The sequence below is a fragment of the Notolepis coatsorum genome, assembly GCF_963971535.1.
Source record: "Notolepis coatsorum genome assembly, chromosome: 7".
In the NCBI taxonomy this organism is placed as follows: Eukaryota; Metazoa; Chordata; class Actinopteri; order Aulopiformes; family Paralepididae; genus Notolepis; species Notolepis coatsorum.
The window spans coordinates 3,939,315-3,965,169 of NC_140171.1; the positions used below are offsets into that span (position 1 = coordinate 3,939,315).

Here is a 25,855-nt window from a genome sequence, read left to right on the forward strand (position 1 = left end):
GAGAGCCTGTTTCACAATCTCTTTCTTCATCTTTCTGCTCCCAGCCTATGCATGTATGTTTTTTGTTTTTTACTTTGCCAAGTGATCATTTAATTACATGTGAATATTTGCAATATTTTATTCTTCTTTGCTCATAAGAACCAGCAGTGGTCTTAAATATGCTACAAACAAAAAGATGGTGTGTTGTTAATAACCAAGGTCTGACGTGCTGCATGTATTTTCATCTTTATACAAAACAGTTGGGGTGCTGTGGGGGAAGGAATGTGTTCGGGGGTGCCTTGGTAAAACAAAATGTTAAAGTTTGGGAACCACTGTTCCAGCCTCTCGTGCCCTCACCACTGTTCCAGACTGTTCTTTCCTCACAAAAGGTAATTTGTCGAGGGCTTCATAAAATTAAGGAAAGGTACGAAGAAGGAGAGCCATCAAATTAGGCCAGGACACATTATGGTTGTCTAGGGGACAATGACATAATCTGAGAGAAATTACTCCGTTTAATAAAACCAAGGACTTGGCAACAAAGGAAAATCTCTCTTCTGTTAGGTAGAATTCTCTGTTGAGCAATGACTGTACCCTCATCTGTACAAAAACACATTCAACTTAAAGCATCATGCACCAAGGCATCGCAGCAATCTGAAACCTCAAATCAAATAAATGCCCTTTATTTGGATCTGGCATGGAAAACAGAATAGCAGCACTGATCTGGGATCACTCGTCGGGTTACATTACAATATAAACCGCTCCATGACCAAAGAGGCGAACTGATTTCAGATTCCTACAGTCTACAGATACTCGATACTGGGGTTTGAAAATAGTATTGGCCTCCGTCCAAATGTTGGCCAGTTTTGGCCGCGGTCATTAAATCTGGTCAATTCTACGAGCCGTGTTGCCAAGTAACCAACCGGAGTTCAAACGGGCTTTTCTGACTGAAGTAAACACGTTGGTTCTGAATCCACCAGCTATTGTGGATGTTTAAAGCTACTACAGAGTACTACTGCCGTCTGTTTTTTTATAGATTTTAATGACAGAAATGTATTACAATCTTTTTACAATCGATTTACACTTTTCATAGATTTAAACTAATAATAATTGTATGCCAATTTTATGCTCATTTTATGCCTATGTCTATTTTGTGTGTACATCACTGCTGTGAAGCACTTTGGGCTGCAATTCTTGTATGAAAGGTGCTATACAAATAAAGTAGTTTTATCATTATTATTATTATTATTATTATTATTATTATTATTATTATTATTATTATTATTATTATTATTATTATTAATATTATTAACACTTTGGATGCCACACCCGAGATTTCTCAATATTTTTTTTTTATTAGCGTTCTGAAATCATATTGCATCAAGTGAGCCTACCGTTGGAGATCCAGGCACCGCCAGCGCTCAGATGTGGAAAAAAGCTCCCCCTATCGTCTCCCAGATGGTAAATCACCCTTTTGGAGTGGACTCAATGAAAGTGAATGGGAGAACGGATTTCTGACTCCACATTTTACTTCTCACTGATGTAACCGGGGTCTACCAGAGTTCATTCTGGAACCTTGGTGCCACGGCGAATATGTGTTCTACTGTACACACGATGGATCAATACAATTATCGATTTTTTTGAATGGCGATCGGAAATTGGAATAAACCATTTGGATACCATCTGATGTCAGGTAAGGAATCTATGTCATCAGTCTTAGGATAATCAGACTCGTTTTCACGGAGATATAAGCGTTTACACTATATGTGATATTGCTGTTTCACTGTAAAAGCCATCAGGAAATAAGAGCAGCGATTATCAGCGCGCGGCACGAGCGTGCGTGCGCACACATAACTATCGCTCATCTAGCGTTTATTTGAAAACGATTCATAAATAGGCCGACAAATGACAACGTTCTGGAATATTCCAGTAAAAGACGATTATCATCATAGGGTTGTTGCTTCTAAAAGAGTTGGAATAGTAGATGGAAAGTAAAGCCTTTTTTTTTTCTTTTTGCCCATTAGAACTCAGAATACAAGTGTGTTTTACTCTGATGTTTACAAACAATATAAATGCAAACAGACTTGTTGGAGTTACAGCTTTTCTCCGCTTGACCTTTAATAATTATAGTCACCATCTGGCCGATTGTAAATTGTTCTGCGCCATGTCTTTACATACCATGTCATTTTATTTGGTTGTTTGTTTGGTGTGTGTTTTAATTATTCCCCTTACCTCTGTGATGTCTAGTGTCCAAAAGTCTTATCTGGATTGTCGTTTTTGGTCAAAAAAAAAAGTATTATTATTATTAAAAAATAAAATGTCCCCTTTACGTTACCCTTGGAGAGGCCCTTTCGTCCTCTCACCGGGCCGTTATTGTAAATACGAATTAATAAATAAATGAATGAATAAATAAAAATGCAATATGAGAGACTAGCACAGCGCTAACACAGTGTGGAGAGAGGTCTGGCTAGGAGAGACTAACACAGTGTGGAGAGAGGTCTGTATGAGAGACTAACACAGTGTGGAGAGAGGTCTGTATGAGAGACTAACACAGTGTGGAGAGAGGTCTGGCTATGAGAGACTAACACAGTGTGGAGAGAGGTCTGGCTATGAGAGACTAACACAGTGTGGAGAGAGGTCTGGCTATGAGACACTAACACAGTGTGGAGAGAGGTCTGTATGAGAGACTAACACAGTGTGGAGAGAGGTCTGGCTATGAGAGACTAACACAGTGTAGAGAGAGGTCTGGCTATGAGAGACTAACACAGTGTGGAGAGAGGTCTGTATGAGAGACTAGCACAGTGTGGAGAGAGGTCTGGCTAGGAGAGACTAACACAGTGTGGAGAGAGGTCTGTATGAGAGACTAGCACAGTGTGGAGAGAGGTCTGTATGAGAGACTAACACAGTGTAGAGAGAGGTCTGTATGAGAGACTAACACAGTGTAGAGAGAGGTCTGTATGAGAGACTAACACAGTGTGGAGAGAGGTCTGGCTATGAGACACTAACACAGTGTGGAGAGAGGTCTGTATGAGAGACTAACAGTGTGGAGAGAGGTCTGTATGAGAGACTAACACAGTGTAGAGAGAGGTCTGTATGAGAGACTAACAGTGTGGAGAGAGGTCTGTATGAGAGACTAACACAGTGTGGAGAGAGGTCTGTATGAGAGACTAACAGTGTGGAGAGAGGTCTGTATGAGAGACTAACACAGTGTGGAGAGAGGTCTGGCTATGAGAGACTAACACAGTGTGGAGAGAGGTCTGGCTATGAGACACTAACACAGTGTGGAGAGAGGTCTGTATGAGAGACTAACACAGTGTAGAGAGAGGTCTGGCTATGAGAGACTAACACAGTGTGGAGAGAGGTCTGGCTATGAGACACTAACACAGTGTGGAGAGAGGTCTGGCTATGAGACACTAACACAGTGTAGAGAGAGGTCTGGCTATGAGACACTAACACAGTGTAGAGAGAGGTCTGTATGAGACACTAACACAGTGTGGAGAGAGGTCTGGCTATGAGACACTAACACAGTGTGGAGAGAGGTCTGGCTATGAGACACTAACACAGTGTGGAGAGAGGTCTGGCTATGAGACACTAACACAGTGTGGAGATAGGTCCGGCTATGAGACACTAACACAGTGTGGAGAGAGGTCTGGCTATGAGACACTAACACAGTGTGGAGATAGGTCCGGCTATGAGACACTAACACAGTATGGAGAGAGGTCTGGCTATGAGACACTAACACAGTGTGGAGAGAGGTCTGGCTAGGAGAGACTAACACAGTGTGGAGAGAGGTCTGGCTAGGAGAGACTAACACAGTGTGGAGAGAGGTCCGGCTATGAGACACTAACACAGTGTGGAGAGAGGTCTGGCTAGGAGAGACTAACACAGTGTGGAGAGAGGTCTGGCTAGGAGAGACTAAAGAAATCGGAGCGGGGAGGAAATGTATTCATTCATAAATACAATCAGTGTTGCACACAGGAGCTGCTGCGTGGTTGTGATAGCGAGACAGCTAGCTGACATTCGCCTAGTTATCCAACCAGGGAGAGGAAAATAAATCACAAAAAACTAAAATGGAAAGGTGTTTGACGCCAGGAGCTAAAAGAAAAGCCGACGTACAAAACGTGACAAAAGCAAGAACTTATTTAAAATAAAAACACAAGATACTTGTGCCCCAATGATAAGGATACGCACTCAATGAAGAAACATACTCTCCTTGTCAAAAGAAAGTCTGACATGCCTATAAATACTATGGAAATACACACTATGAATTAGGGCTGCAACTAACGATTAATTTGGTAGTCGACTAATCTGTCGATTATTTTTTCGATTAGTCGACTAATCTAACGATTATTTCTGTCACATCCTCCATCTCTGCTTCCTGTGGGCGCGGCTCCTTTTCCGGGCTCTTAGCAGACTTCTTAGCTTAACATAACAGACCGTAAGTTTGGGGGAACTAATGGGATAACTGGGGTTGCAACAAAAGTTGCAAAAACAACTAGGGCTAAAAACACAATGAAATAAAATAATAATAATAATAATAATAATAATAATAATAATAATAATAATAATAATAATAATAATAATAATAATAATAATAATAATAATAATAATAATAATAATAATAATAATAATAATAATAATAATAATAATAATAATAAATAATTATGCTTCTTAGCAGACTTCTTAGCTTAACATCCCAGGGAACTAATGGGTTAACTGGGCATGTTGTTTGCTCCTGACAAGAGTCTCAAAGTCTGGGGTGATGGTGGTAGACGAAGCAACTCTGAGGTCATGCTCAATGTCCAATCTGTTCCTCTGCTCTGTCTTCAGCTGGACCAGAGCTGAGAAGCCACTTTCTCAAAGATAGGTAGTGCAAAAAAAAATATATATATATATATATATATATTCTGCGTCGACGAGTTTTTATGATCGAAGTCGTCGATTATGTCGACTAATTGTTGCAGCCCTACATGACCCATATAACGGCCTCCAAACAGCATTGCCAACTTCAGCAGACCCTTTGATGTGAGCTCCAGGTATTGACAATGATGCTACATAATATCCTACCACATGGCCCCTAATGGCACCACAACCCAACGTGTAGATGGATGGGCAGTGAGAGCCAGCAGATCACCAGGGTTATCAAGTGGGCTCCTCCCTTCACCAGTGATTCATCAAGTTAGGCCCGCGACACCTAGGGCTGTGGACCTTTCTCGACTCCCAAGATGCATCGCGATGCAGACGTGGACGATTCTGCATCAATGCAGTGACAGAACTAGGGCTGACCCCTATTAGTCGATTAGTCGACTAATCGGTCGAAAGGAGCCGTAGTCGACTGGCCAACCTCTTAGTCGAATATAATACATTGTATAGCAGTGCCTCATCCGTAGCTAACAGTGTATTGCACTACCACAGGACCTAGCATGTCCTACCATGCTCTGTAAATAACTCATGTATACCGATATGCCCTGCTTTGTTTACTTGTTTTATTGCACAATTTCGTTCTATTGGATTCTATTATATATTACTATTGTATTATGCACATCGTTGCGGGCAAGACCCCCCGCATTTCATTGTATACTTGTATGCCGTGACAAATAAAACTCTTGACTTGACTTGATAATAAAAAATATATATATATATTTATAAAAAAATAAAATCATTCTTTCCAAAAGAAAAGAGGCCTAGAAGCGTGGCTAACGCTAATGGCACGCATACCAGAGGCTAACTGCCTACGAAAACAGGCACAGAGGCACTGAAAGAGGATTTCACCCATCCAATGAACACACTAGACTAGACAAATATCAAGATGTATCCATCAGTGGACCAATTGCATGCTTTTGCACAGAGGACAAGAAGCCTTCAGTCGACTCCTTCAGACATTAAGCACCCCCACAGCCCAAATGGAATGATAAAAAATAAAAATAATTTTTTTTTAAATATTATATATATATATATTTCTTTTGTCGACCAATAGTCGACTAACGGCAGATTTTTGCCAATCATAGTCGACCATCCAAATCCTTAGTCGGGGACAGCCCTAGACAGAACATAATCAAACTTTTTGTTTGCTCTGGTCATGCATCCACTCAACTTATAGAAAATACAGCATCAGGCTATTCTAAAAGTATTGCTACTAATAAAAAAAAAAAATAGTATTATCTGTATCATGCAACACTAGTAAAGACATTTATTTTGACATTCGGATTTAAGGACTTTCTAAATAAAAGTTACATTTATCCGACTGCTTGTATTAATTGATGAAAAAGTAGCCGTGTGCAGTAATATAGATTATAAAATTGAGGATGTAATATGTTATTGAGCTGCATCGAGATGCAGCGTGGACAGCTGAAACGTAATCCAATGGTGAGGCCCGTGAAGACGCACCGCTCCAGCGCCACCTCGGGAAGAGGCTCAACAGTGAGCTCCAGTGTCACGAGCACAACTTCCTTGTGGCATCCTATCCTTATGTCAAAAACAGAACTATTCCTGATAATAACATGAAACGGAAACAACAGAGAAGAAAAGGAATACTCCAACTCAAACATTATTTCTCCTCGATCCCCAACTCTCCCAATAATGGTAAATGGTGCATTTATATATATAACAGCTTTTATCCAAAGCGCTTTACAATTTTGTTTCTCACATTTTTACCCGTTCACTCACACGTTCACACACCGACGGTGGCGGCGACCGTGCGAGGTGCCGACCTGCTCATCGGGAGCAGTTAGGGGTTAAGTGTCTTGCTCGAGGACACTTTTGACACACTGCCCGGGAGGAGGAACGGGAATCAAACCGGGAACCTTCCGATTACCTTCCGATTACAAACCCTTTGGCTTTCCACCCTCGCCGTTCACTTCCTGCTGCCAAATCTGCATATCTGGGTGCGGCTGGGTAGCGCAGTGGACTAAGCACTCGCCTACCACCGCAGAGACTCTGGGATCCAATCCAGCTGTCAGCAGTACCTCCGGCTCGGTCGGTCTAACACAACTACCGGTAACACAATCGTCAGTGTTAGCCGGTGGGAAGCCGGTGGGGTATGTGTCCTGGTCGTTGTAAACTGCGCCTCCTACTGGTCGGTTGGGGCGCCTGTTGAGCAGGGAGGGGATCTGGGGGAAATGGCGTGAACCTCCACACGTGTGTTACGTTCCCCCAGTGAAACTCCTCGCTGTCGGGTGAAAAGAAGCGGCTGGCGACTCCACATGTATCGGAGGAGGCGTGTGGTAGTTCTACACCCTCCCCAGGCCGACAGTGGGGCAATGCGCGCAACGACCAGGAAGGGAATTGGCATAACGACTAAATTGGGATGGGTGAAAAATACAGAAAGCCCAAAAATAAATAGAATTAAAAAAAAAAAATCTGCATATCTGAGCCGTTTCCTTTCATGAGCGACGAGACATGAAGACACCTGGCTTCACATCTGAGGTCAGTCTGAGAAAAGTTCCTTTATATATATATATAAAAGAGCGAGAATATAAATTTAAAGCGGTTATCTAACTATGAAGCCCAATAAATAAAGGAAGATCAAGTTTAATGTTGAATGAAAACACCAGGTATTCTTATCTAAATGCTTTCCTGGTTACACTAACACAATTGGACATTTTTCAAAGCTCTGTAAAAGAAAACTAAAAAACAAAAATAATTTTATGTAGGGGGCAGCTAAATGTTTGCCATTACCCAGGGGGGGGGGGGGGGCTGCCCGCCTGCGTGTGTGTGTGAAGCAGTGCTCCAAACGGACCACAGCTGGCGGGCGCTCCTGCTGCTGTGTGTTCGTGCAGCATCCCAATAAAAGCAGAAATAGATCCAAGATGTCATAAATCACGAAGATATGAGAATGAAAGAGAAAACAACAAGAGAGGGCCTCTATTCTGCCCCAGGGAGCGGAGCTGAATCTCAACTGCACTGCTTGTATTGTGACTATCGCTTTTACTATGACTGTACCGCTGTTATTATGACTGTGTACCGCTTTTATTATGACTGTACTGCTTGTATGACTGAAACTGAAAACTAGCAACCCTGCTAATTTTGGCATATTTACACTTTCTAATTTGTATTCATTTATAAATGTATAACTGTTGATTGATATGCACTGTCCCTGATCAAATAAACTGAGTAAACTAAACTAAACTATTATGATTGCACCGCTTGTACTACGACTGCACCGCTTGTACTACGACTGTACCGCTTGTATTATGACTGTACCGCTTGTATTATGACTGTACCGCTTGTATAGGGAGGTGTAGTGGTTACGTCATTGCCGTTTCCGGCCGGTCCACCTTGCAAAATTGCAACCTATTTCCCCCATTGCCAATTTCTAAATCGTCTCGTTTAAAACAAATAAAGAATGAACATTTGCACGGTGTACCTTTCTGTGCGTATTCATCCACAATCTATGGCTCAACATGGAAATATTCACAATTAATCGTAAAAGAAAATCGTGGAATTTTATTTCAACCAAACATTTTTAAACAATAATGTTAGTGATAGAAGGGAACTCATTTTGTGCAAAAATGGAACGCTTTTCAATGTTCATAAGGCAGAATTGTTACAATAGCCGATAATTCATTTCCCCCAATCCCTATACGGGTGGACCTCGCAGACGGTCCAAAGTGACGTCAGACTACACCTCCCTATTATGACTGCACTGCTTGTATTATGACTACACTGCTTTCATTATGACTTTCTCTTATATAGTCCTCTTAATATCAGGGATGGTAATCATCATGTTGTCGTTTTGCACAGCAGTATGGTGACAATAAAAGCTTGTTAACTTACATTCATGTCGCAGAAGGAGCCGAGGATGTTGCTCTCGTGAGCAGAGATGTCCTAAAGAAAAGACAGGAAGCAATAAGGACAGTTTGAGAGCAGAGCGGGAACTGTGTGGGTTCATAAGTGAAAATGGCCTTTTCCTGTGTTTTGCATTGTTTTGACAGAATAAGGGGTTGTCCAAACACTGAGAACATTTTAAATATGTGCATTTGCATACCTATGGTTAGATTAGATTCAGATTTATTGTCATTATACAGCACAAGTACAGTACAAGGACAATAAGTTTGGCATCCAACCAAGTGCAAAGGTCACAGTAAAGTGTGAATAATATCTGTGTACAGGTCATTAAACTGGATATAAAATATATACTACCGAGTAATCAGCGTTTCCGTTAGCCGGTAATTACCGGTATTTGACCGGCAAAATCTGTTGAAGTCCGACATATTTAATCTCTCCGGTCTTAATGTCCGGTGAAAATAATTCCCTCTAAGCACAATTTGATTATTTGAATTGTATTAAAATAGGCTAAAATTAAATAGCCTATGCGATGAACGAAACAATCATTACATTTGTTTCATCGTTGCTTCTAATAATGACAACAACGTTGTCAGCGAGAGCTTAGTGCTGAGTTTGCGAGTGCATGTGTAGCTGCAGAGCCGGAGCAGCAGCGGCACAGTGCAGTACTCCAATTCAGCCATTGGCAATTCACCTGTTGGGTGGGGGGCGCTGCTGAGCGGTCCCCAGATGGAGCCAGAAAAGAGCCAGAAAACAGCTGAATCTGCTGCTCTGCATCGACATACTCTCGCAAATAAGTCATTGGGAGGTGGAGAGAGAGAGTCGCCACGCAAACCCACGATAATGTTGCCGTCTCTCTCTGCCAAATTTCTCAGTTCTTCGATTGATATAATTAATACAAATGTCCAATATAACGGAACTCGTTAGCTCATAAAAATGTGATTATAACAGACTGCTGTTTATTAATGTCGGGCGACTGCCCACAGACACCCATTTGATTTAAAGTCGGCAGCAGCACGGAGTCTCAGGACTTATTTTATTTGGAATATAATGACTATATACGCAAAAGTAGCCTAGTTTTAAGTAAAAATATTATAAATCTACATGCCTTGATGATGTCATTCTTTTGTTTTGTTGTCATTCTTTTGCCTATCAATTGTTTTTAAGCTCAATAAACTCTGACCGGAATTTCTCTCATTTGACCGGTAGATTGAAATCTACCGGACACTGAGGCCGGCAACAATTTTTTCTAACGGAAACCCTGCGAGTAATAGTGCTAATCAGATGTATGTACAGTGTTGTAGTATTATTACTGTATTATGCATTAGTATTATTATTGTATAGGATATGACCTTACCACTATAATGAGTTATGTATATAATTATATAATATGATATGACCTTACGTATATGGTGGGGTATGTATGCGATATGACCTTACCTCTATGGTGGAGTATGTATATGATATATAACCTTACAGTACCTCTATGGTGAGGTACGTATATGATACGATCTTATCTTACCTCGAATGAGACTTTCAAAATCGATATGAACCGATCTTTTACGTTGCATCGATCGTATTGGATCGTTGATAATTAGATCAACGTATCGATCTGGATCCATGTATCGTCCCACCCCTAGTGAGGTGTGTATGATAAGACCTTACCTCTATGGTGAGGTATGTATAAGACCTTACGGTAGGGATGTTCGATGTTGGCTTTTTTACCGATATCCGATATACAGATATTGTCCAACTCTTAATTTCCGATACCGATATCAACCGATACCGATATATGCAGGGTTTCCCCCCCCAAAAAACAGAATAATTTCAGGTAATTAACATTACATATGTCTTGTCGTGGAATTAACACAACATTATGCATACTTTTGACAATAAGAATTTGTTCTTACTTGCTTGCCTGGTTAAATAAAGGTTAAATAAATATAAAAAATATAATAAAAGAATTTTTTTTTGAAAACCGATAGTTTTCGATATTACATTTTAATGCCAATATCGGCTGATAATATCGGACATCCCTACCTCTATGGTGAGATATGTATTTGACCTTACCTCTATGGTGGGGTATGTATATGACCTTACCTCTATGGTGAGATATGTATATACCGTAATTCCTCTAATAGTAACCGGTATTCAATTAAAAACCGGGTCTCTATTAATGACCGGGTGCGCTGTTGAGCTAAGCAATTATAAGCCGGCCTCCTAATACAAGCCGGGTATATTTTGTTATTGTTGTTATATGCTGGCCTGGCTGTGCAGTAAATACCATATAATGGTATGGTGTTAATGTTTACCAAGAGAGTAAGCCTACCTCAGAATTGTATAAAACTAAGTTATTATTATTATACCAGTATTGTGATTGCACTATTTTACTTTATTTTACTTTTTTTTTACCACATGTAATTGCACTGTTTACTACCGTATTTCATACAGTACTTGGTTTCAATAAATGAACCCAGTACATTTTACTGGGTTCAAACTGACACAAAATGTTGATTTATTCATTATGATGTTTGAAAATTAGAAATATAGGCCTCTCTCTTATACAGGCCTCCTCCTAATACAAGCCTGGTATCCGCTACAGTTGAAACAAATACAAGCCGGGGTTACTATTAGAGGAATTACAGTAGCTAGGGATGTCCGATATTGGCATTAAAATGTAATATCGGAAATGATCTGTATCGGTCTTTTATTTAAATTTTCTTTTTACATTTATTTAACATTTATTTACCCAGGCAAGCAAGTAAGAACAAATTCGTATTTTATTTATTGTCCCTGCATATATCGGTATCGGTTGATATCGGTATCGGAAATTAAGAGTTGAACAATATCTGTATATCGGATATTGGTAAAAAAAAAAAAAAAAAAAAGGCCAATATGGAACATCCCTAATATGAGCTCACCTCTATGGTGGGGTGTGTGTTGTGTCTGTAGGCTGTGTGTGGAGCTCACCTCTATGGTGGGGTGTGTGTTGTGTCTGTAGGCTGTGTGTGGAGCTCACCTCTATGGTGGGGTGTGTGTTGTGTCTGTAGGCTGTGTGTGTGGAGCTCACCTCTATGGTGGGGTGTGTGTTGTGTCTGTAGGCTGTGTGTGTGGAGCTCACCTCTATGGTGGGGTGTGTGTTGTGTCTGTAGGCTGTGTGTGTGGAGCTCACCTCTATGGTGGGGTGTGTGTTGTGTCTGTAGGCTGTGTGTGTGGAGCTCACCTCTATGGTGGGGTGTGTGTTGTGTCTGTAGGCTGTGTGTGGAGCTCACCTCTATGGTGGGGTGTGTGTTGTGTTTGTAGGCTGTGTAGAGGGGGAACTGAATCTGGAAGATCTTGGCCGCGCACAGCAGCAGCTTCTCTCTGTCCTCTGTGGTCCAGGAGCTGAAAGGGTCCTGGCCCTCCGTGTTGCTGCCGGCACCGGTCCCACCAGCTTCACCGCCGGCGCCGGCCCCGCTCCCGCTGCCGCCCTCCCCGGGCCCAAGTGCCTCCGCCTGGGCCGCCTGACTCGTCTGGCCGGGCCCCTGCCCCTGGGGCAAAGTCTTATTCTGGTTGTGGTCGGGGCCGTTGTCGGCGGTGGCGGCGGCGGTGGCGGCGGCGTCCTCCTCCGCGGAGTCCCTCTCTACGTTCACGGGCTCGTCCTCCGCGCCGGGCGAGGACAGCGGCGGTGGGGGGAGTGGCCCGGGCACAGCCCCCCCGCCCCCGCTCCATTCCGCCCCCGCCCCTTCTGTCCCGGGGGGGGCGGCGCCCTCTGTGTGGCTGTGCCCCCCCCCCGGGGCGCTGCACAGGCAGTCCCGCAGGCTGGTGACCTGGGCGATGACCAGGTTGATGAGGGCGTAGACCAGCTGGTTGAACACCTCCAGGTGTTTGTACTCCTTGAAGCAGCAGAGACATTGCCTGGGGGACAGGGTGGATGAATTAATGAATATGTTTATTTAAAACGGACACCACAGCTACATTGGACCGGTCACCGGTGGACAGACCAGATGTGGTGTTTTGCGTGTTTGTAGCACAAGTGCTCGTTTTCAACGCCAGTCCATTGAGGCTTTTCTAAAAGATGGAATAAAATTAACAGTAAAATACGGAATTAAATTCACAAATCAGAACAAATAGTTACCGGAGCAAGAGTCCGTGATCAAAATAACAAAACCTACACATGCGAGCCGAGCACTGCTGCTTTGATTTCAGCCGTACCTTGAGTCCTCCGCTGACGACGTTGGCATTGGACTCCAGTTTTTAAGCCAGTAGGGCAGAGAGTTCCATGAGTTTGCCCCGTTAACCGAGAAGGCAGACTGTCCAAAGGAACTCTTGCACATCATGGGAACAGTACGGTCACCATTATTGGAAGCCCGTGTGTTTGCTCTGCTAGAGCTCCAACGTCTAAACCACCAGTCCAGAAAATTATGATGATACATGATTGTGCAAACATTTAAAAACGAGTCTAGGGGAGCTCCAGTAGCTCACCGCGTACCTCGGACGCTATTTCGGTGTCGGGGACAACCGTGCGCGTCACGGATCTGGGGTACACGAGTTCGACTCCCGGACTCGCCGTATTTTCTCAGAGTGTCTTTCCCCCGATCTATACCCCATTCAACCTGTTTCTGTCGGTCATGCTTGACCAGAAAAAGCGATAAACGCTAAAAGAACCAGCTGACTGGTCAAAGTTAAAAAAAAAAAAAAAAAAAAAAAAAAAAAAAAAAAAAAAAACGAGTCTAATATTACAGAAAATTCCAAAATTGTCAAACGTGAAAAGATTGTGCTTACTCAAAACACTGCAGTGATGCCATCGCATTGGTTTTACGGTCCATGATTTTTATAGCCTGTTTGTATATTATAGTTATGGGTTTTAGTATGGTTTGTGAGGTTTGTGACCATGATGTGATACACGCAGGAGAGGACATGAGAGCTTTACATTGTACAGGCAGGATCCCTGTCGTCCCCCTCAAGGGCCCATTTCATTCTTGCATGAGGAAGGATAATAACGATAATCTAGCATTGATTTCAGGATGATTAGATAATCAGGCGAAAAATGACAACGTGTTTAGTGGATTCCACTAAAACGCTATTATCGCGTCTTTTCCTGGGATTACTAAGAATCACCAAAACTATACCCATATTCAAAACGGTAAAAAAAGGAAATGTACGGATGAAAAAACAATCTGTTTTGTACATGTTGACTGGAAGCAACTCACTGACAATCGACAGGTGTATTAGACCCATAGCTATAATATAAGATATATTTTAAGCACTCGCAAGTGAACAAAGCGCCCCATTGACTTACAGCACTGGCGTTCTATACAGAAGGTAAACAGCGACCCCTGGCCGTGAATGTGTTAATGAATATAACTCATCAGTTTCGTCAACATAAATAATCCAATAAGGGCCCGGTTGGTACGAAAGTGATGGTGACGTCTTGATGGAGCGCCGAGTGCCAAGCGGATGCAGATAGGCTACATCATTTAGGATAAATGTTTTATTTAAATTTTTATGACGAGTCATATACTATAATATTAGTGTAGCCTAATCTTTATCTGCAACTGTGAAGAAAAACCCCATTGGTTTAAACAGAATGAATAGACACATAAAAAAAGCTGGAGGTGGCTCCACTCAAAACTAGTATGACCAATCACACCGGCTTCATTAACCCTTTCACTGCCACACTACGGAAGGCCCTTTCACCACCACACGGCAAAGGGTTAACCCTTTCACTACCACACTACAGAAGGTTAACCTTTCACTAGCACACTACAGACGGTTAAGTCTGTAGTGTGGTAGTTAAAGGTTAACCTTTTGTAGTGTGGTAGTGAAAGGGTTCAATCTAAATTCTCATAATGCCCAGTTTCCCTCAGCAAACCACACTTGTTCAAAATGGTGTGCACATGTATTGGGATTGCCCACCAGTAGCCCGCTTCTGGAGGTCAATAACAAACAAACTTTTGGATCTATGTGGCTTAACAATCCCACTTACAGCTGTTACACTACTCCTGAACAATATAACAACACTACCAGCATCCATACAACAAAAAAAAGTTATCCTAGGCGTCACAGCAGCGAAGAAGCTGATAGCATTGAGATGGAAGGAGCCTGAGAAGCTCACAGTGATTAACTGGTCCCCAACACTGATGGATGTGATTTATCTTGAGATATCCACAGCGCGGGTGATTGGGGTGGGACAGAAGTTGCCTTTGAGAACCAATGGTTCTCGAGCCGTAACGGCACATGGGGCAGGAGCCTATCTCCTGTTTCCGTAGCGTGAGGCAGCTTGATGTACAAGTACACCCCTTGGACATGACGCTAGTATGTCACAAGGACTTCCCCCCCAAACCAACCCTTGATGCTGAGTGTCAAGCAGGGAGGCTATGGGTACCATTTTTTTTAAATAGTCTTTGGTATGACTCGGCCGGGGCTTGAACTCCCAGCCTCCCGAACTCAGGGCGGACACTCTACCCACGAGGCCACTGAGCCGATGGGACAGGCTGGGATTGAACTGTGGGTCGCAGCAGCTGAAAAGGTCAGAACCGCCGTGTGCGGCTGAGCGGGGTTGGGGCGCTGGTCCGGGGGAGTCCGGCGGTCTTGTGGGAGGGGGAGGAGGAAATGTCTCGTCTGTCTTGTCTTTTGTGTTGTCCTGCTTAATTTGAACTGTGGTAATTTTATTAAATTTTTATATTCGGTTTTTATAATTTGTTATTTCTATTATTGTTATTATTGTTGTTGCTGTTATCTCCCTGTGAAGTTCTGTTTATTATTATTATGGTTACTGTATTGTGTCGTCTTGTTTTCATGTAAAAAAGAATAAAAAAATTAATAAAAAAAATGAAAAAAAAACATAGCTTGGACGGATACGGTACCCCGGGCTAAAACGCAAGCAGCGAAGATACGAAGAAAACGACGACAACAATGTATGATTAGGCCTCGTCTGTTATTAATAAAAAAAACTTTAGGGAAACAGTCCTAAAAAAAAGGCTGTGGTCAGTAATTAGGGAGATGAGATGCGCTGAGAATCCCTCAGCAGAATCACACTATTCATACTGGGTTATATAACACTAGTGGAATGAGAATGTGCTGTGTGGAAGAACAGGCAGAGGGCTGAGGAGGCTTGCCACGGTGTTACTGTGTTCAGGCTCCACAGAGTACATCACTTCCCCACCGATGTATGCTTTGTTTATTATATAAATAAAACCCATTTAGTTCATTTTCGCACATCAGTGCCCACGTTCAAATAAAAGTCTAATTTGTACAAATACTAAACGTGTTATCAAGCGTGTAAGTCAAGACAACATTATGAACCGATGCCGACTGCGTGGGCGGCAGCTATTTTCAGGTTTCACTTTCACTTACAGAGTCGTCTTAACTTCACCTGAAGGAGAGAAAGAAGGCTCTGGAGATGACACAACGAGTTACATAATGATAACGGAGGATTTGGCAATATTTCTGATAAAAACCCTGTAGCAATGAAAGCTGTTTGCGCAGTATGTGATCAATGCACTACATTGATCCGTCAATGAACAGATAGAAAAGTGACAGAATTAGTATTACATAAAGATAAGCTTTGCAAGAAAAATGGCAGTCCTCAACTGGTGATAATAATGTATTGCTATGGATTAGGGATGCACCGAATGGGAAATTCTTGGCCGAAACCGATACCGAAAATAGGAAACAGTTGGCCGAAAACCGAATGCCGAAAGGCCGAAAATGATTAATAGAAAAATATATATATATATATATATATATATATATATATAATGTATTTTTTTTTCAGCTACCTGATTATGACAAAATACATGATTATGGCAAAACTTTACTTAAATAATATTAATAAAAGTCAAGTGCATTTTCTTTTCTCTGTAGGATAATTACAACCAAGTGCATTCAGAACAAAGCCAAGGTGCTTTAAAACTGCATAAAGATCTGCACACATGAGGGAGAATAGTTTATAGCAGACTTAATGATGTTACTGTAGTGGCTTTTTATATAAAAGTACTCTGTATTTTTGTATGACAACTAATAAAGAAACTTGAACTACTGTCATTCACTGCGTTCTAGCCTACATGGAAGGACTTGTATTTACTACATCTCCCGTGACTCTTAGCGGGGGATGACGTAGCTTAAGAAAGACGAGTGAGGGGAGCTCCAGTAGCTCACCACGTATCTCGGCGCTATTGCTGCGTCGGGAGGACTCTGAGGAGTCTGGTTGACTCAGAGTTCGATTCCCGGACCCGCCGTCATTTGCCGAATGTCTTCCCCTGTTCTCCCACCCGTTTCACTCTACAACTGTCGGTCACGCTTGACCAGAAAAGCGATAAACGCTAAAAAAAAAAAGTTAAAAAAAAAAAAAAAAAACGGGTGAAAGAGGAACTGAAGCGTTGTTAGCTAGCTTAACGCTAACGTTAGTTAAGGTTTTTAACCGCGACGGGCATATAGTAATGGCGAGGATATAAAGCATGTTAAAGACGCATTTATTGGACGCGTTGCTCGCAGAGTTTACATAGAAACAGCGCGACTCCCGAGTCCCAAGAGGAGCTATCACAGGCTGCAGAACGCACGTGAAGAGGTCACGTTGCGCATGTAATGACTGAAGCCGCGTTTTGATGACATCATCACAACAACACGCGTTAGGTTACAGGTTGTTTCTGTGATATATTTTCGGTGAAAAAAGTAAACTCTTTCGGCCAAAAGCCGAAAGGCCATTTTCGGCCGAAAACTTTCGGTGGCCGGAATTTCGGTGCATCCCTACTATGGATGATAGATGGATGGAGAATAGAACAGGCAAAATATTGGTATGAATGTATATATACATGTAATGAAACACATTTATATATATATATACACGCACACAAGGTAACAATAGTATCTAAAGGTACATAAGAATTTATTTTGTATTATTAAAATAATCCGATTTCTTTTATTAAGCATAGGAAAACTGAGGGAGATGTAGAGTAGATCCATTGCGCCTGTGGTAGTAAAACCACCACCATGTCCCTTTTGGTTAATAAATAAAAGGTTTGAAGGTCTGCCCAGAGCCCACAGAGTTTTAAGGCACAGCTGAAGACTCCGAGGCTCGGTGAGCCACACATCCCTTGGTCGTGTCGCGATTGTTTTTTTTAAACTTTATTGTAGTTTATACGACTTTGTGTGTGTACTGTATTTTATATTTCATTTAGTATTTCTGTTTTTGTATGGTACAGCACACTTTGGTACAACTTCGGTTGATTTTAAATGCGCTATATGAATAAAGTTGCCCTCGAATGGGGAGCCACTGACCTCTGTGTCCATGAGCTGATGTAGCTGAAGACCCTCAGCGCGTGGTCCTTCTTCAGCTGGAGGCCTCCGTCACTGCTGTCCGCGTCGGATACTGAGCACAGAGAGAGAGAGAGAGTTACATACATACATACATACAACAAAATAATTCATTGTTTTATATTTTTTATCAGGTACTCAAAAGCATCATTTTTCAACCTCAAGATTTCAGGCTGATTCGGCTGGGCTCCGCCCATAAGCTTTGAGTGACAGTCACCCACACAGCGTGATGCATACGAGAGAGAGCGAGAGAGAGAGCGAGCGAGCGAGCGAGCGAGAGAGAGAGGAGAGATGCGTCCCGAAAACACACACACAACACAGTTGGGTTTGTGTGTAAATGCTCCCGTTGCTCCGTATCCCTCTCTCCCTCTCGGCACCCGCGCAACCCGTTTGAGGAAGTGATCCACTGCTCTGTTGTTGAGCTAATTGTGGGCGGTGACTACAACCACAGAGCCAATCGGATAACAATCAGCTCAATCAGCTCCTTGCTACGCAACGTCGCACTGCGAGTCAAATCGGAGCGGCTTAGTTGAGTGAGGGAAGATCTCGTGAACTCGAGACTAGACTGATGAGTCAATATGATAATTAACGACACAGACCACATTGATATAATCCCGCATTGCTAGGAAACGATGCTAAACACTGGAAAAGGCCATTTATAATGCATGGGACCTTTAAATTCAAACTGTATCCTTCTCTTCCCCAGGTCTCTCTCAGTTTGCCAGTATTAGAAGATCATCACCGGTTCAAGCCCCGGTCAAGGCCATTATTGTGGGGAAGTGGTGTTGTTGTCCAGCAGGGAGCACTCTGTCCTCTGGATTTGGCAGTAAGAGTCAGTGACCCCGTCATGGTGAGAGGGACACCCTACAGTTGAGAGTGCCGTCCTTCGGATGAGACGCTAACCGAGGTGAATTTGGTCATTTAAAGAACCCAGGGCAAGGCAGCCGGGTAGCGCAGCGGACTAAGCGTCTGTCTACCACCGCAGAGACACTGGTGTCGAATCCAGCTGTCAGCTGTGCCTCCGGCTTGGGCGGTCGGCATACTGACACAATTGGCAGTGTCAGCGGGAGGGAAGCCGGTGGGTGGTAATCTGGTCGTTGTAAACAGCGACTCCTACAGGTCGGTCAGGGCGCCTGCACAGCGAGGGAGGGATCTGTGTGAGGTAGTGTGCCCTCCCACGCGTTACACCTCACCCAATGAGAGTCCTCGCTGCCAGGTGAAAAGAGGCTGCTGGCTGTCTCCCATGTATCGGAGGAAGCATGTGATAAGACTTCAGGGCTCCCTAGACCGGCAAGTAGGGGGCAAATGCGCACAACGACCAGGAAGGGGAGGGGGGACTTGGCATAACGACTAAATTGGGATGGGAGGAAAATACAAGAAAAATAGGAGGAGGAAAGTGGATAAATAAAAAATAACCCAGGGCACGATCGCAATCAGTAGGGGGAGTTTTCTGAGCCAAACCAAGCTGTGTCGTGTATATTACCCTCAGAGGTCTGTGGTGTGATTACATTTGAAAGAAGAAGAATTGAAAATCAAATGGAGTTGTGACTAGGGATGGGTACCTTTCACATTTGAACCGATACGGTACCGGTACCCAACGGTACCTTTTTTCGGTACTTTAGTCTCAAGAAATTTTATTTACCCACCTCAGTCATGAAAAAAAAATTCAAACTTCAAATAACTACAATTTCGACAGTTTTTGGCTTGCCATTGCTCCGACTGCTTTGTTGTTGAATCAAGTCAAATCCTAGGTAAGCATATATTGTGCGTGTGAACGTTGACGTGAAAAGAAAAAAAGGTAAAAATATATATATATATATAAAAAAAATTATGTATCTCACTTGAATCGATACTCTGTAGTACCGGCGTGTTTCGGTTCTGTACCTCAAAAGTACCGAATTCGGTACCCATCCCTAGTTGTGACGTCAAAATGGAACGTGGTATTGAATCTGAAAACACGTGCACCGTTACACGAATCTCATGGCTAATTTAAATTCTTGGGATCACAATTCGAGATTTTAAATAAGATTCTCAAATCATGATTATCGAGGCAATTCAATAGAGGCTTTGCACAGAATGCCTGCATAGTTATTTATTTTCCGAGATGGCTGCCTGTAACCACCATTGGCAACCACTTTAAAATGAAAATGCCTAACTCCTGTGCAGCGATAGAGTAGGTGAAACACAGGAAAGCCAGGATATCACTGTTCCACTGTGACTCGTTTACAAGATCCAGTAATAAAACATAAATTCTTTATATCCTTCTCGTATATAAACATATTCCATTGCCACGTGGGGGGCCTTGTGGCTCAGGAGGTAGAGAGCGGTCATCTAACCTTCTGTATTGTCACAGTGAAAGGGTTAACCGGCTGTCGTGTGGCAGTGAAAGAGTTAACTGCTCCCGGTGAGCCGGTCGGCACCTAGCATGGGTCGCTCCACCGTCGGCGTGTGAGTGTGTGGGTGAAAGGGTGAATGTGATAATGTGAGGCATCATAAGTTGTAAAGCGCTTTGGATAAATGAGATATGTAAATACAGTACCATGGTACAAAACAATGGTTGCCATGTTGGAAGACAGAACTACTCAAACAAGCGACACAAGGCCTCTATAGATTCGAATTCTAGATTGAGATAGCTAGTATTTAACCGTTGCGTTACAAAAACCTGCAGGCGACGTTGTGCGAGTGTCTGCTTGGCTAATCCTGGCGATCTGTGAGCTTCAGCGAGCCAAGGATTTATAGCTCCGAGGTCATCAGGACGTTACTTCAAACCACAAGAGTGACAACTTGTTGGAATTTGTTCATACATTTTTTTAATAAATTTTTCATCAAAGTAACTGATTCCGAACAACCGGGTTCAGATTAACGTAGTGGAGTAATATTTGCTTTGAAATGTAGTGCAGTAAAAGTACAACGTTTCCCTAAAATGAAAATACTCAAAGTAAAATATTGTGCGTAAACCTCTTACCACGCATCTGCCCGCCATGCCCATACGTCGTGGCACTTTGCGAGCGTCTACCGGCTCGGGCTGCATTTTTCGCCGAACATGTAATATAGCCTTCTAATTAGGGATGCACCGAATGGGAAATTCTTGGCCGAAGACCGATACCGAGAATAGGAAACAGTTGGCCGAAAACCGAATGCCGAAAGGCCGAAAATGATTAATATAAATATATATATATAATGTATTTCTTTTTTTTCTTCAGCTACCTGATTATGGCAAAAGACATGATTATGGCAAAACTTAACTTAAATAATATTAATAATCACTATTATGGGCCCATAAAACATTTATTCAGCACTTTTGAATGCATACATTAATTCCAGACTGACTGCTGAAAGATTGTAATGTATTTAAACATTTTCTCTTTGCATACAACAAAATGTGCATTAAAGTCAAGTGCATTTTCTTTTCTCTGTAGGATAACTACAATAAAGTGCATTCAGAACAAAGCCAAGGTGCTTTAAAACTGCATAAAGACACACACACACACACACACAGGACTGTTGTATTTACTACATCTCCAGTGACTCTTAGCGGGGATGACGTAGCTTACGAGAGACGGGGTCAAAGAGGAATGGAAGCATTGTTTTTTTTAATCTTTTTCCCCCTCCTTTTTTTCGATTTTTCTCCCACTGTTAGTCGTTATGCCAATTCCCAACCCCCTTCCTGGTTGTTGCGCACCCCCCCCCCCCCCCCCCCCCCCCCCTACTGTTGGTCCGGGAGGCCGGAGACTGTCACATGCTTTCCTCCGACACATGTGCAGCCAGCCGGCAGCCAGCCTGGCAGCGCAGATTCTCACCGGGAGAGTGTAACGTGTGGAAGGTCACACTACCTTTCTCCAGATCCTACCCTCGCTGTGCAGGCGCCCCGACCGAACTGTAGGGGTCGCTGTCCACAACGCCCAGGACCCACCCACGGCTTCCCTCCCCCTAACTCAGCCAAACGAGTTAGTATAGCGATCAGCCCGAGCCAAGGCAATGCTGACTCTCCGGGAGTCGAGACCGCAGCCTCTTGCATTGGTGACAAGCACAATCTACGCTACGCCACATGACCGCCCTGAATGGAAGCATCGTTAGCTAGCTTAACGCTAACGTTAGTTCAAAAGGTTTTTTAACCGCGACAGGCATATAGTAATGGCGAGGATATAAAGCATGTTAAAGACACATTTATTGGATGCGTTGCTCGCAGAGTTTACACAGAAACAGCGCGACTCCCAAGAGGAGTTAGTTATCACAGGCTGCAGAACGCAGGAAGAGCTGCCAAGCTGCGCACGTTATACGTTTTGATTACGTCATCACAACAACACTTTAGGTTACAAACGTTACGTAACCCTGTTCTTTGACATTCAGTGATATATTTTCGGTGCTAAAACCCTTTTGGCCGAAAGCCAAAAGAGCCTTTTTAACCATTTTCGGCCGATAATTCGGTGCATCCCTAGTTCTAATTAAACATCAATTTGCTAAACATGAGTTGTGACTCAGACTTCAAAATGCACGGAGGTGGTCGGTGGATGGCAAAAATGGATTTTGGAACTCTTTTCTTTTTGGCGTCAGTGAGTTTAGTAAGACCTCTTTCAAACACTAATTTCTGAACAGATTTCTATAACATTTGGACCAGTACTACATAAGACTTCAGGCTATGGAACCGCTGTGTTTTCCAGCTCATACCTCTATGCTGGAATAATGGAATATGGAATCTTGCAACCACTAAAGAAAAATGTGAGTACACAAGTTCAAATTCAACCCTCTGTTACTCTATTTCATTAGCACTAAAAGACAAGTGATTCTCCTTTTTTGCATTAGTAACTTCAAAATGTCATCTTTCAAAAGAGACCAGGCTCATGCATGTGCTATAAGTATAAAGCTAAGCTTTGCAAAATAAGTATGCAGTCCTCAAGTTCAAGTAAAGAAATTGCTTTTCTGCCTGCCTGCCTGTTAAGAGATTAAGTACCATACTTCAGTTCCACCACTGCAGAGAGCAGGGGGGGACAGAGGCGTTGCAGGTCATTCACAGTGTAGCATTTTAGAATCCTGCGTAGGTGTTTTAACTAGCTGCTTCACGTCGTTCTTTCCACAGTGAAAGGACAGGGCTTTTGTGCGTTAGTCACACATAACGACCGCACTAAAACTACTCCGTAAAGACCATGTCATCGTGAGAGGCTTTTATGGTTTATTTATTTGTCCCTTTTATGTCTGGTTGTCTTAATTATTAATCGTCCGTTTATCAATATGTATATATATATTAGGGTGGTCCTTCGTGATGGGTTAATTTTCGAATTAATTTATTTTAAGCTCCAACCCCGGTTCCGTTATGGTAGTCAAGAAAACTCTCCTGGTGATTTTTTTCTCAATGACAACATTTAAGGAAATCTTAACATGAGGGGTGTCTAAAATGTGTTTTTTTTTGTGGGGAATTCAAATATTGGCTTATTTATTGGATGGGATAACTGTTGTCAGATTGAGGGAAAAATTCACCAGGAGTTTTCTTGACTACCATAACGGATTCTGGGCGTTGGACGATTCTGGGCGATTCTGGGCGCTGCACGATTTTGGGAAATAATCTATTTTGCGATTTTTCTGACAGATATTGCGATTGCGATTACATTTGCGATTAAAAAAAAATGTAAGCAGCCCCACAGAGGTTTATTGTAAAATGCGGCTTGCATCTGGCCTACGCGGTGGGTCTGTTCGGGACACCGAGTCTGAACATTTTTCTTTTTACCTGGGAATCGATACCGGTACGGTACCCAACGGTACCTTTTTTTCTGTACTTTACTCTCCCTCTCTGAAGTAAACTTCACAACACACAATCTAAAACCCCTTACCTCCCTCTCCCAAACTGTTCCTACAACAATTTTTTTTATGTTGCATGATCATGTATATTTATTTTGTATTATAATTTTTTTTGTGTTTAAATATCAACATTATCTGGCAATCCTCAGTAAATACTATCAAACTCCTCTGATGTCAGACCAGATATGAGACGCGTGCACACACACACACACAGAAAAGGAGAATGGCTTAAATGATTTTAGAATACTTCAGCTAATACCGAAAGGGATTAAACTGCCTAAATACCGGGGAATGTGGTATAGAATGGCCATGATATCAGGATGTAGAATTGCATTGCGACATTGGAAATCACCTGTTGATATTACTTTTAAAGAATGGATGGAACTAATGTTCCGGACAGCATCATATGAAAGGGTGACGTATAGAGTCGCAGGGAGAGAGGATATTTTCGCTGAGGTATGGGACAGTTTTCTACACCTGACTGAACGGTCTGGGGACAAATGATTAAGGTGGGATTACAATGTTATCAAGGATGAATATGAAAAAAGGGATCTGATCTGATGGTACTTGTGCTTTATAATGTATTGTGTATGTATGTACATGTATTTTATGTCCGGATGGTGTATTTATGGAACGGTCACTGTCTCTATCACACTCACATGTGCGCAGGTATAGCCGCATACAAGTATCTAGGATACACATATTCATATGTGTACATAATAGGTTTACACACACTCATATACACAAGGATAAGTTATACACGTCAGGGGCACACATACATGCACATACTCACTTATAGGAAATAGGCATACACACACCTACATATACACATAGTTGAAGTATAGGCTTTCACTGACACATATGGGGGATACACATGTATATAGGAGACACACACATACGTAGCTGAGACGCACATATATATACACGTCTGAGATATACACTCGCATAGGGGGCAGAGGCACACATGGATACGAGACACACACAAGAGATAGGAGTACAGTCACATACCAGGAAGATGCACACACACACATATGAGGCATGTACACATGCTTATGTGATACACGTACCACATGTGTTGGAGACATGCGTGCATGCATGTCATCATGCACAACTGCATGTGTCTGGGGCGCTTTCTCTCACATGCAATATGGAGAAGGGTGGCATCCCGATAGAGGATGCAGCACATACCTGCTCGAAGGTAGTTCGGTCTACATGCAAAGTATATATATCAGGGATGTATACGCATAATGTATAGTATAGTATGTTTCTTTTTTCGTAAGTCTTTTTTTATTTTCCATGTCAGTTGTTAATGTATTTGTATGAGTCCTTTACATGTTTTGTATGTTCTTACAAAAAAGAAAAAGGCAAATCCTGGAAATTGCATATGATGATGTGGAAAGAGATGTTTTGAATATTGGAGAGATTTGTGCAAAAAATATCAATAAAAAAAAAAAAAAAAAAAACTTCAGCTAATGAAGTTAAATGTTTATTATCATCAACTATCCAGTTCGTTTTTATAGTGCAACGTTTTTCTACTTTTCTACATTAATTGAACCAGTAGAGAGAGAGAGATGCCCCGCTCCCCCGCACCCCTTCCTTACTCAGCTCAGATGTTTTCTCTGTCTTGAGCAGGGTTAGCTAGGAACAGCTTTCTCAAGCTTCGCACCTTGGGCATGGAATGGGACCATTATCCACTGACACCCCGGTCTCTCTTGGTGAATTTAAATCTGTATTACATAACTTCCTACAAGAAGAATGTTGCTGCTTTCTGTAGTCGGGTCCCAACTGCAAAATTACTGTATTACCCTGTATTAATAATAATGCAGGACCTCTTTAGGGGGCCTTTATTCGGCATGCAACGAACTGGATATGCAATTGGAGCGGCACACACACATGCATTGTCTTTTTCTCAGTCGCCGATGCGATTGAGTCTCTGCACTTGACCCATCCCGTCGTCCTTCCCCCCATGGGCAGCCGGGAGCAGATAGGGCGTCAACGTGAGCCG

The 25,855-nt window shown here is 42.5% G+C and overlaps 1 protein-coding gene across 1 annotated transcript in view; it reads right to left on the reverse strand.

Moving 5' to 3' along the window:
* The window catches only part of usp34 (ubiquitin specific peptidase 34), a 245,563-nt gene that overhangs the window by 192,392 nt on the left and 27,316 nt on the right, over nucleotides 1-25,855 (reverse strand). Inside the window, 4 exon segments of the mRNA XM_084319311.1 lie at nucleotides 8,752-8,802; nucleotides 11,882-11,906; nucleotides 12,058-12,657; nucleotides 18,022-18,112. Of these exon segments, the coding sequence (XP_084175437.1) occupies nucleotides 8,752-8,802; nucleotides 11,882-11,906; nucleotides 12,058-12,657; nucleotides 18,022-18,112 (767 nt within the window).